This window comes from Pungitius pungitius, chromosome 16, assembly GCF_949316345.1.
Source record: "Pungitius pungitius chromosome 16, fPunPun2.1, whole genome shotgun sequence".
In the NCBI taxonomy this organism is placed as follows: domain Eukaryota; kingdom Metazoa; phylum Chordata; class Actinopteri; order Perciformes; family Gasterosteidae; genus Pungitius; species Pungitius pungitius.
The window spans coordinates 17,651,705-17,664,192 of record NC_084915.1 but is presented as its reverse complement, the minus strand read 5'-3'; the positions used below and the strand labels follow the sequence as shown (position 1 = coordinate 17,664,192).

General features: G+C 48.0%; 1 protein-coding gene across 2 annotated transcripts; it reads right to left on the bottom strand.

The window, feature by feature from the left end:
• Window positions 1-1,746: 1,746 nt before the first annotated feature.
• Window positions 1,747-12,268, bottom strand: trim37 (tripartite motif containing 37). 2 transcript variants are annotated; one of them, XM_062558084.1, is made up of 25 exons: window positions 12,051-12,268; window positions 11,441-11,520; window positions 11,209-11,310; window positions 10,687-10,727; window positions 10,391-10,507; window positions 10,022-10,109; window positions 9,717-9,839; window positions 9,318-9,441; window positions 8,902-8,969; window positions 8,465-8,589; window positions 8,328-8,378; window positions 7,734-7,815; window positions 7,448-7,524; window positions 7,143-7,322; window positions 6,927-7,041; window positions 6,657-6,851; window positions 6,449-6,582; window positions 6,206-6,288; window positions 4,984-5,211; window positions 4,531-4,830; window positions 4,153-4,302; window positions 3,927-4,059; window positions 3,732-3,830; window positions 3,361-3,471; window positions 1,747-3,218 (listed from the first exon to the last, which is right to left on the bottom strand). In XM_062558084.1, the coding sequence occupies exons 2-25, from the start codon at window positions 11,459-11,461 to the stop codon at window positions 3,200-3,202; spliced, it is 2,766 nt and encodes a 921-aa protein (XP_062414068.1). In that variant the 5' UTR covers window positions 11,462-11,520; window positions 12,051-12,268; the 3' UTR covers window positions 1,747-3,199. The 2 variants fall into 2 exon arrangements, with proteins under 2 accessions (XP_062414068.1, XP_037323956.2); XM_037468059.2 differs by having other exon boundaries at window positions 3,739-3,830.
• Window positions 12,269-12,488: the final 220 nt, after the last annotated feature.

Here is a 12,488-nt window from a genome sequence, read left to right as displayed (position 1 = left end):
AAACCTCCACCTCGTCCCTCGCTCGCTCTGCTTGCACTGAAGATGTTCCTCTGAGTCGGATGTTTCCCTTCCCTCCTGATGATGATGATGATGATGATGATGACTGTGTTAACTAGAGGGCCCCTCCATGAATCTATTTACACACACACACACACACACACACACACACACACAAAGCTGTGCGCTCCGTAAGCAATAATGTTGCATCAAAAGGTCTCTGAGGGATTTGTCTTCTGCAGAAAGGAGGCAACAAAGGATGTGTCTCTGTCAGGCAGGACTTCAAAGGTCACGGAGAAGAAATGCTGAGGCTCCTGAGGTCGACCCCCCGACCCCCCCCCTCCTCCGCAGAGAACGTGATCCTGAGTAATAATGTGCTGCCAGAGATAATGAGGAGTTAACCGAGGGCTCTGATTGGTCCCTTCTTCTCCTCGTCCTCCGAGCTTGAAGACAAACCCCGTCATTGGCTCTTCTTCAACATGCCGTTTAGGTTTTTTTAAAAAAAGGAAGAAAAAACCCCAGTAAAACACATTGAGTACTAGTATTATGTGTTCCTGTAGTATATCAAATATGTGTACTGTAACCAGTGACTACTTACCATGTATATAAAGAATAGAACAAGTTCTCGAATGACGCCTTTTCTGTTTGTCTGCTTCTGCTTCACAAAAGTCAAACTTCATTACCCAGGATCCTTTGCTTTACACACTACTCCAACTACTAGAATGTACTAATATGAAATTAAAATATTTCAAATACTGGAAGATTTGCTACTTTTCCTTGTCATGTTTATAATGGTTATTCATTAGTAAAACGTTAAAACACAGTAACTATGTTAATTCATTACTAATAATGTAAAAGCAGGAAATCTATAAAGTATTCACAATGTTGAGATTTGGACTAAACTAAAAATGGGAATTGAGTCACATTTGGGAGTTATTGTGATAGTTCTAATATTTAACATCAATAGATTTAAAATATCTTAAGTAACATTACAATGCTGTATTATTTTGCTTGTCATTTTACAAATATTCCGAACCTTTACCTAAATCATCCTCATTTTAAATGGGGTGATTATTTTCTGTCAGTTTGACAGCTTACGTTTCAAATAACATAACTAAATGAATCATGTTTTCAAGTGGGCTTTAGTCACAGGTCTCCAACCTTCTCAAGTAACTACTGTTCAAGGCCCGCTGGGCTTTCAGAACCACGTTGCCATGGAGACCACAATGTCACCGACAGCCTCCCTGAAGATATACATCATCTTTATCAGAGAGAAAGGTCTACATTTGAAGTTTATATCGGATTAAAACGATCACACAGTAACCATGGAAACCAGATGACAATGGAAAAAGAAACGAGACTTGTCCTGTAAAGTCGGCTCATTGGAAAGTAAAAGCACCCAGTTCTCATTAAGGGATTTTAGCTAAACATACAGTAGAGTAAAATAATACAAGGTTTAATCACGACGAGCTTCTTCATGTGTGTGGAACCTTTATTAAGCAGAGTGAGCTGAGCCATGGAGGAACGCGTCCTTCAGCGCTGCAGGCTGAGATTACATAAACAGCCTTTCAGAAGAATAAAAATAAAGTCAGGTGTCCTGCGCTCTCTGTAAAATGACTCACATCTCCCCCCCCCCCTCCTCCTCCTCCTCCTCATCTGGCTTCTCCCTGTTCCAGCTGTTAATGGTGATGGAATCCAGAAGGACAGACGGTGAGGTTCTTCCTGCTAAATCTAAATTCTACATTTTAAGGAAGACAGAAGACACGAGAATGTGGTCATTTCTATTTACGTAAAACATTTTATTTATTTAAATATGTTAGTATACACATCAACCAATGCAGGGTGCATCGAGGGAATGTTCAAAATACAAAGCAGCTTTTGGAAAAGAGAAGTTAGTGGAGAAAATAAATGATTACGATCAGAAGAAAGAGGATATTCTTTGAGATTAGTGTCAGGAATCTGTGACAAAAAACTATTTGCAATATTTGACAAAAAAAAAAAAAAAAAACATCTGTGAGGAAATGAGCCTCATTTCCCCCCAGAATCATCAAATTATAAAAAGCCTCCAGACTCGTGAATCTATCAGAATATAAACGTTCCTTCTTGTTAATCCTTCACTTAAATTCAGAAAAACTCCAAACCCGAATAAAACAAAAAAATATCTGCATGAAGAGCGAAGTAGCTGTAAAAGCAAGTGAAACCAGGTGAGCAGGAGAAGCAAGACTGAAGAATAAGGAAGCTTAGTTCCATCCCGCGCTGCAGACGGGTCACCTGAGCTTTTCCTTAATATGTCCACTGTGAAAAACATCTATTCAGGGTGTTTTGGCTCGATCGTGACTGAGGCGATTAGATCAACGCTTCCACCTTAAAACGGTTTAGTACTTTGTTCCTCACTTGTGGTGTTATTTATAAAGCAAGAGACAAGTCTTTGATTTCTGGAAGGAGACGTGTTGCAACTAAAAAGTCTGTCCATGCAACATGGTCCGATTATCTGGAAACAGTTTCATTTTGGGGCGGAGTGTCCCTTTAAGAGATCAGCACAGTTTGAGTCTAAATCTAAACGTCAACACGCTGAGCCGAGCAGCAGATGTGGGTTTTTTCATGCTAAGCTAAGCTAACCCGCTAAGCTAACCCGCTAAGCTCGGTCTCCTCTGAACAAACATTCTGAGGGCTTCTCGTCCAACGTCGCCACAGACGTCAGAAGTTCCGTAATCCAGTGATTGTTTAACCCTTCATGAGAGACGACATCGCCGTGAACCACGCTGGGGGGGGTGGGGGGGGGGCACACGCAGTGGAACCATTGAGCGGGGACATAAGAGACGGGGTGGGGTCGAGTAGGCGAGGACAGCCTCTTATGACTTCATGAGGAGGGGGGTCACGTTGGACAAGTGACACTTTCAGAGATCCAGTCTTTTTGTTTGTTTTCTTTACTGAACTGAGACGTTGGTCCAGAACGTGAAGAGAAGAGCTTAAAACGTTGATGTTATGAGATCACACCTGAGTTACTGGCTGTTTTCTCTTCATTATTCAGGACAAGAGGAACAGCTCGAGGTTCCATCTCCTTCATGCATCGTAGTTTCTACTCTAGACGTGTGTAAGAATGAAGGCAGCGTGCTTGTGTGTGGGGGGGGGGGGGGGGGGGGTCTTCTGAGGAGAAAGGAGTGGGGGGGGGGATCACCTGTCAGCAGGTAGACTCATGTCGTCAGACAGAAGCTGCTCTCCTGGATGAAGGGAGAGGAAAGTGAACACATTCAGATCCACGTATTTACACGTTTCATTTCAGGAATTCAAAGCCAATTTGTGTTTAGATGCTCTAGAAAATGGATGCAGTCAATTGGCACACAGGGGCCGGAGGGGGGTTACCTGAGCAGGGGGGGGTCTGGTTGTCGTAGCGAGAGTCGTTGCTCTGCAGAGCCTCGTCCTCGGTGTCGCTGTCGCTGCTCGTTGCCGCCACGAGGACCGACGGCGAGCGAGCTACGGACGGGACCGAGATATTAAAATGAATATTCCTCTCAGTCTAAAGGGATGCAATCAGTCTAACTCCTGATTCTATGAATAATTGAATTAAACTGTTTAACATTTTAGGCACAAATTCTACATTCTGTTTAGTGACCTTACAGTTCACAGGTCACTGATGCTAGGTTACTTTACATTGTGGGCGTGTTCTCCCGATGCATTTAGGCCACGCCCCCTGACTACATCGCTCTTTAGTCAGCGTCGTGATCAGAACACACCGCTGACCTTCGTTTGACTGCGACGCGGCAGCGGGCCCCTCCAGCAGGGAGCGATGGCAGTTCCCCAAGCTCTCAGACTCGCACTCCAACATGGCCGCCCTGCAGGCACAGAGAGAAGAGGGGGGGGGGGGGGGGGGTGTGAGTGGCGGACCACAAAAAGGACCAGAAGAAGAGTGTTTAGCAGGAGACACATACCCGAGGGCCCGGCCCTTCCCGCCGGTCATGTAGCTCGCCCCCCCCAGGGAGAAGATGTCGTCCCGGGGCCCCGGTGCCCCGAACAGCTCCTGCTGCAGCAGCTTGGAGGCCTGCAGCTCCGCCTTCATGGGCCCTGCAGCAGAGAAGAGACCAGGCTCGACTACACAGAGACCAAAGAGCTCCTCACAAAGGTAGTGATCAGGAAAGAGAACAGCTGGGTACGGACCCTCTCCCCCCCCCGGCCCCTCTTTGAGATGCAGACTGAGCTCGCTGGACACCTCGGGCCCCCTCAGGTCCTTCTCCATCATGTCCTCCGGACTCCTCTTCATCACCAGAGAGCTGCTGCTGTCCAGGACCGGAGACAGAGATCTCCTGGCTGCACACAGGGAGGGGGGCAGGGGGGGGTTGTAATTATATTACACCTGTCAACCTCAGTAACTGCAGGGTCACGTCAGGTATGAATTCAGACGGATCACACGATCAGATTAATAACGTTATTTCAGTTGCACATCTACTGCTCCAAAAATGTCATATTACCCGGCAGTGCCCCCCCCCCCCGGTGTCCTTCTACCCAACATCCATCAAAGCAGAGTGACAGCCTCACCGGGGCGACCGGGTCTGGGCCGAGCTGCAGCAGCCCTCATCAGCAGGTCCAGCTCGTCCGGCTTACGGCAGGAGGGCCGCTCTGAGTCGGCGGGTGGCTCCTCCCCGCTGAAGCCCCCCGAGGGGCCCGGCCTGGGCTCCCCGGCCCCCCGGGCCTCCAGCACTTGACTCTTTGGGTCGGCCATCTTGCTGCGGACCTCGGCCATCTGGGCCTTGAGGCGGATCAGGACCCCCGAGTCGGGGGCGGAGCGCCGCACCGCCTGAGGCCGGCGCTCTCGGTCCTTCCTGGAGGGGGCGGGAGCTGAGAACAGGAACAGATGTTACCCCCCCGCTCCATCTAACAACCTGCTTCTTTTAAAAGCCCAGGATCCGTTTCACCAGCCTCAGTGCTGTGTGCAAAGCCCCCCCCAAGGGGAAACCAGAGAGCATGGGTGGAGGAGAGGTGGAGGCGGACCTTGGCTGTGCAGCAGGGACACAGGAGGTCGCGGCTGGAGGCCCCACAGAGACTCCACGCTGCGACGCTCCTTCAGATCCAGCAGCTGGATCAGGAAGACCGGGTCGATGTCCAGGAGGCTGCTGCTCCCCGCCCCGATGGCGCCGCACGCTGCTGCTGCTGCGCCGCCACCGATGCCGCGAGCGGAGGCGGAGCGGTGTGAGGAACGCACGGCGGAGCTGGGACCGCCTGCAGGGAGGGGGGGGGAGGGGGTTGTAAAAAGTTCCCATTTCACAAAAGCAGAGAAGACTAAACAACTTCATGATAAAAAAAAAAAAAAAAAAAACACTTTGCTGAGCTCGACACACACACACACACACACACACACACAACCCCCCCCCCCCCCCCCCCCACACAGAGTGTTTCTATATCTGCAAAGGGGGTTCAGTGCAACAACAATGACTCATCGTCCTCTTCGTGCCTTTCCACACCAACACAGTGAAGGAGGCAGCTTCTCCTGAGAGGACCGTCAGTGTTTGATGGGATTTGTCTCCGTCGTCTTCGTTGCTTTTTAAAAAGGTTTTGTATTGACCGAATGATTGAATATATCGAGACCTTATTAAAAACTGCAGTTCGGGGGCTTCTTCACCTCAGGAGTGCCCGAAGAATGAGGCGATTGCTGAAGTCTCCTAAAGCTACATTCTGTGTAGTGACCAGCAGGGGGCGACTCCTCTGCTCCCATAGACGTCTATGAGGAAATGACTCTACTTCTGTGTAGTGACCAGCAGGGGGCGACTCCTCTGCTCCCATAGACGTCTATGAGGAAATGACTCTACTTCTGTGTAGTGACCAGCAGGGGGCGACTCCTCTGCTCCCATAGACGTCTATGAGGAAATGACTCTACTTCTGTGTAGTGACCAGCAGGGGGCGACTCCTCTGCTCCCATAGACTCCTATGAGGAAATGACTCTACTTCTGTGTAGTGACCAGCAGGGGGCGACTCCTCTGCTCCCATAGACGTCTATGAGGAAATGACTCTACTTCTGTGTAGTGACCAGCAGGGGGCGACTCCTCTGCTCCCATAGACGTCTATGAGGAAACTTCTCTCTAATTCCCTCAGTAAACATTGAAAAATGAGTTTATGGTCTCTAGTTTCAATCTTCTTGAATACAGCATCTGGCTCACAAATAAATATAGTTGTCTTGAAGCTTGGAGTAAATGTATAATAGACTTAAGGAACGTACCTGTTGCTCCAGCCAAGTCATCGGGAAGCTCTCCTTCTTCTGTCTCCAGGTTTCCAATAAATTCAACGTCATTCTCTCCAGACCTGTGCAAGAAAAGATGATATACGAATCACAAAAAACATCCATACTTGTTGGTGGGAACCTTTATCAGCCGGAAGCAATCGAACAGCACCATTAACCACATTTACATAATAACAAATCACACGTATGGCTCAACCAATGAGCTGTCGATTCCGTTCTCACATGGTCTCCTCGTCGATGTCGTTCTCCTCCGTGTTGCTGGTTGCCGTGGAGCTCCCCGAGGTGCTGCTGCCATCCAGCGGGTTCACCTCCTCCTCCGTCAGACAGTCCACCTCCAGGTCCCCGTCGGACAGCTCCTGAGGGACACGCAGCGTGAGCCTCTCTCGCTCAAATGTCCCCAACAGACGGGGGGGGCCACGGCCTTCCTCACGTTAGAGTCGTCCTGCTGCGTCCTCTCCTCCTCCACGCCTTTCTTAGCGTGGTTCAGGGCGGTCTGGAGGTCGTCGTCGCTCTTCACCGAGCGGGGGTCCCTCTCGGAGGCGGTGGTGGTCCCCACGGAGAGCCTCATGTCGGGGGGGGAGGAGCTGCGAGACGTCTGGCGGCGGAACAGCTCGATGGCCAACCTCTGAAACGATGAGGTGGTTGAATGAAAACAGAACTCATTCACTTTGAAACACACACACACACACACACACTCTACCTCTTTGAGGTTGTTGATCTGCTGGATGTAGCCGCTCTGGGCCGACTCCAGCTGGCTGATGTACCAGTACTGGTCTCTGCACTTCTGGAAAAAGGTGGGGGAGCGGACCTGGTATCTGTGCAGCATAAAAAAATTATAAAAACACTTCAGTTGACTGTGGATAACTCAACCACCAGGTGTGTGTGTGTGTGTGTGTGTGTGTGTGTGAGAGCCCACCGGAGGACCAGCGTGTCCGTCTGCATGTTCAGGTAGCCCTCGCTGGCCAGGAGGTCCAGTTTGAAGAAGCGGTTGTAGCCCCAACATTCCCCGACCTCGAAGTCGGAGGCGAACTCCCGGATGATGTTCTTGGTGGGGTCGCTGGAGGCCTGGTGGACCATCTCCACGCGGTACTCGTACCTGCGGAGACAAACACACCGCGCATGGTTTAACCCGGGTCGGGCTGTGGGGTGAAAATGAAAACACGTTCAATCATTTGACCTTCGACTGGACTGAAAGATTCGGAGGAGATTCATGATTCGTACTTTGATGTTTCAGGAAGTCCAGCAGACAGTTCCAAGAACACCGAGAGGTAGTTTCCACGGACCACTCCGTTCCCGTCCTGAGGAAACACGTGAACCGTCTCAGACACACACCGAGTAACGTCTGATTATTTCCTACATTTATGTCGGTTGGCATCAGTTAGCCATGAAAACTGATGTGTTTGAGTTGAAGATGAACATTAAACCAAACGCTTCTTTGAGTTATTCAGAATGAGACCTGAATTTCAACGTGGGCACCATTTATCTTCTGGTCAGTAGTTAAACTCACGGGGTAGACTTTGAGCCTCCAGCAGAGCCCGGATATCTGCAGAGGAGGGCTGTAGACCGGGTCGGCCCGCTGCCGCAGGGTGCTAAAACACACACACACACACACACACACACACATCAAAGCCTGTGGACCACGTGCACTCATCCACGTCCTGCAGGTTCAAGTCTCAGCTCTCGAAATACATTCAGCGGTGGGAGGAAGTGCTTCAAAGTGCTCCTCATCCTCTTTGTCAACAACCACTTTCTCATATTCCTCCTTGAATAATGAATCCATTTTTTTTGTATTTTAGTACTAAGCGGTGTGGTAAAGAATTGGCATCAAGTGGTAGTAGTAAAGACTATTTCTTTTTTCATTTGAATTGTTTCTCTACAGTAGAATAGACGTCTATGAGGAAATGACTCTACTTCTCTCTTGATTTATTCCCTCAGTAAACATTGTAAACATTTTTAGTTTAGTTTTTGGTCTCAGTCTCTAGTTTCAAGTCTTCTTCAATGCAGCATGATGTTCATTTAGTGATTGATGGTCCATGTGGAGTCAAACTGGGCTGACCGCACTGAGGGGTTTGGACCCATCTGTGCAGCGTTGAGGATTTACCTGAAGTTGACCAGAACAAAAGTGCTGGAGTCGTAGGAGGGAACCAGCTCACTGAAAGCACACACAGAATAAAGTAAATACACACACCTGAAGAGCAGCCCGAGGCGGGTTCTTTGCCCAACAGGTGAGCAGGTTACCTGGTGAAGTCCGGAGGGACCGGCGTGGTGACGAAGGACTGCATGGGCTTACGGTGGACCTGCTGGAACATGAGCAGGATCTCTGGACTCTTGGAGATCAGCTCGCTCTTACTGCAGGAGTGAAGCTGTTCAGCACAACACAACAATCATCCTGCTGGTCCCACGGCACATGGCTTTGTTTTTTTTAACATTTCGGACTTCCTGATCCTCTGAAGCTAACTCAATTAGCATCTGGATCTCTCCCATTGTGAACAAGGCCATCATCAACTTTCTCTTTTACAACTGTTTTGTAACAAACTAAACTGATTCAGGGGGTGAAATGATGATAATAAAATCAAGCTGCATCACTTTCAAACTTCAGAATCTCTCTGAGGCGCTGAATGGATTGACACAGCTCAGCATCACCAACACGTGGCCTGAGGCGGCTCGGGGCTGACCTGGTGCTCCACCTCCTGCAGGAGAGACTCCAGCAGCTCCGTCTCCTGGGTCAAGGACGTCTTCTGGCCTGGTGGGGAGGAAGACATTGGTCTATTTTCAGCAGAGTGTCGGGCCGGGTGCAGGCCACTCAGCCCCGATGAATATTTCAGCAGCGTTTGGAGCCCGCGGAGCTATAAAAGAAAAGGCTCGTCTTCCTCTGCGTGTCGAGTTGGGATCTGAACCTCTGGACGCACCGAGGACGTTAAATAACCTCTTTCTAACCGTTACGTCAGTAAAGAATCGGGACTCCTTTCTCAGTCGTGACAAAAACTGATTTTCACTACCGTTTCCCCTTAAATTCTGGTCTACTGAAACACAAGATTCTCATCCAACCCACGACGAAAGGTCATTAGAGGTCAACAGAGAAGCTTCTCACCCATGAGGGTGATGAGTTTGTTCTTCAGCTGGTTGTCCAGGCGAGCGATCATCATCTCCACAGCGTTCCGGATCTCTCTGACCCGCTCGTCCTTCGCTCCCCGGACAGCCTCCACGTTCCTCTCCTGACCCCATGACCCCCCCCCCCAACACACACACACACAAGCTGACCAACATGTCTGAAATATCGACCTGGTGATGCCATCTAGTGGAACTCAGCTTGACTTCTTTATAAACAGCAACTGATAACACATTGTTTAATTTACATATTACATTCACAAGGTTTCCCAGTCATTGAAATGTTGTTTTTTTAATTTTGTGTTCTATAAATAAAATACGTTGCTCCTTCAGCTCTGCCCATGGACCGCGGTGTAGCCCTCTATCCATAGTGTTTCCTCACCACTTCCTTCACCAGACTGATGAGCTCCATGAGGCGGCGGCGCAGCTTGGCGACCTCGTCCTTCACTTTGGTCACGTGCTGCTCGTAGATCTCCACCAGGGGCTTGAAGGTGTGGCCGCCGTGCTGAGCACAACAAAACAAAACTAAAGTCTCCGACACGTGTGACGTGAAGCCGTCGGAGTGAGGTCACGACCTTTACAGATTGAACATCTTAATGACCTAGTCTGAAAAGTGTTGCGTCACTAGCTGCAGCCTGAACAGATGTTTATTGTGGCGTTTGTGACTGTGAAGAGGTGAAAGGTTACCATGCCTCCCCACAGAGCACACTGGTGACAGATGCATTTCTTACAGGTCCAGCAGAAAACACTCAGCTTCTCGTGGTGGTTCTCACATCTGGAATCAGATGACAAACATGATAAAAACAGCAGGATGAGCACTCTGGTTTAATGGAATGTTAAACAAGATTTCCCCTTTTCTCATCTCAATAATAATAATAATGATAAGAAGAAGAAGAACTTTCCCTCCAATGAAACAATTAAAAAAAAACCTTGCTCCCATAGCAGGAAAAAGAGGAGCAGGAAGAAGCAGGATGAAAAGGAGCAGGAAGATGAGGAAGAGGAAGAGGAGAAGCAGGATGAAAACGTTGAGGAAGAAGAGGAGGAGCAGCAGCTCACTTGTCCTTGTCGTTGTCCTCGTGCTTGGTGAGGCTGCAGAGCTGCAGGGTGTCCAGCTGCTGGGTGACCTCCTCCGCCCAGCGACAGTTGACCAGCTCCCTCAGCTGGAGGGGGGCGCTGCATGGACACACACCATCGATTTATAGCTATTATAGTTTTGTTTAGTCGTCAAATTCACTTCCTATTAAATAAAGCAAAATCATTCCGTGTGCTGAAGTCTGCTCCTGCATGCTGGTCACATTTCTAAATGTTGGTTACAGATGTTGTGTTACAGATGTGTGCGAGCGGCAGCTTACCGGCAGTGTGGACACTGAGCTCTCTGCTCCGTCAGCCACCGCTGTCAGACAACACAGAGTTAGGATTATTGCATCGAAATACGACTTCTGCACTAAAGACTTCTTATTCTCACTTTAGTAATTAAAAGACGCAAAAAGACACAAACCATGAATTAATCCTAACAGGAGCATGTTAAGCAGACTGACTAAATAAAGAAGATTAATGTCTGTTAATAAGTAAAATAAGTTATGTGCTTATCAATTTGAATTCAAATGTGAAATATGCATTATTTCAAAGAAGAACGGATTCATGAACATTAATTAAAAGCATCAAATCTGTATTTTCAGTCAAATACCACATCCTCTGTTTTGGGTAATAAAACCCTCTGCAGCACTGCTCTGTGGGAAATGACTGTGTTTTTGGAGCTCGTCTCATAATTTGTCAAAGAGAATTAAACCTTTAATTGTTTTGTTTTTTTTACAATTACTTTACTGTGGAAGATACGAACTGAGCTACGGCGCGTGGATGACGTCACCACTTACTCGTATGCAGCTGAAGCAGCAGAGCTTGGAGCAGTGAGGGCAGAGACGAGCGTCCCTCAGCTTCTCCATGCAGATGAAACAGCGGAACACCTCAGCGATGCTCTGGAGGGGGGACATTGGTAATGATTTAATGATTAGTGACCACAACTGTGTGTGTGTGTGTGTGTGTGTGTGTGTGTGTGTGTGTGTGTGTGTGTGTGTGTGTGTGTGTGTGTATGTGTGTGTTACATACCTCAACGCTTTGTTCATCCATTTCAGCCAGTTTGAAGTTCTTGATCTGAGGGACGAATCAAACAAGTTGCAGCAAGAGGTCTAAAAAAAGAGAAGAAATTGTGGCAGAAGCGATTTGAAAAAGCTTACATTTCTGTTAATAAATGTTTTGTCTCTTTGCCACTGCAGTAAACAGAAACACCTTTATTGTTTTTATTACTTTTATATTCATTTTATTATTACCACCAAGCCTTCTACACAAAATAACATGTATTATACATATAATATACCAACTGAACATTTAGAGACCATTTATGGACGAATTAATCATTTAAATCATTTCAGGGGACAAAACTATTACACTAGTGTAAAAAAATGCATTTTGTGCCTAAATTGTAACAGTTTAAAAAATACATTCGATTAGCTGGGGGATAAACGCCTGTTTTTCATCACCGTGACGTTGTTGTCAAAATGTCTTCACCAGCAGCTCGTCCGTGAGCAGTTATTTAAAAAGCATTAAGACTCTTAGAATAAAACAACAGTCTCCAGGTGAAACAACCAGGTGACATCAAACGGTACGTTGAACTCTGATGCTAGCTGGCTAGCTGTCGTTAGCACTGCGGCTCACTTACCTCAACTGAGACGGTTTCACCTGAGAAACAACCGACCAATTACATCATCTTCCCAAGCGACACAGCAGGCGGGTCAATGCGCCGGTAAAAGCCGGGATGTGTGCAGCTGCTGTTGTGTAGCAGCAGGAGTTACGCTGAAAAACGGGTTGTTTGTTGGCTTTTTTTTCCTCCCAAATTGAAGATGTAGCGGTCGCGCTCGCTCTGAAGCCGTCCGTCACCCAGCGTTCACCAATCAAATGGCTTCTTTTCTTCTTCGCTGGATTTGGAAGGTCTAAGATCGTCCACCGGCTTAATGGGGGATTAGCGCCCCCTATCGGGAAGACCGCAGCACCACGGCGTAGATCTTCTCCCTCAAGAGAGACAAAGAACATCGGCATCAAAGAGAACTTCATCTGCCAAAAGTAAAACTATCTGTTATAACTATGATTAGCAAAGCAT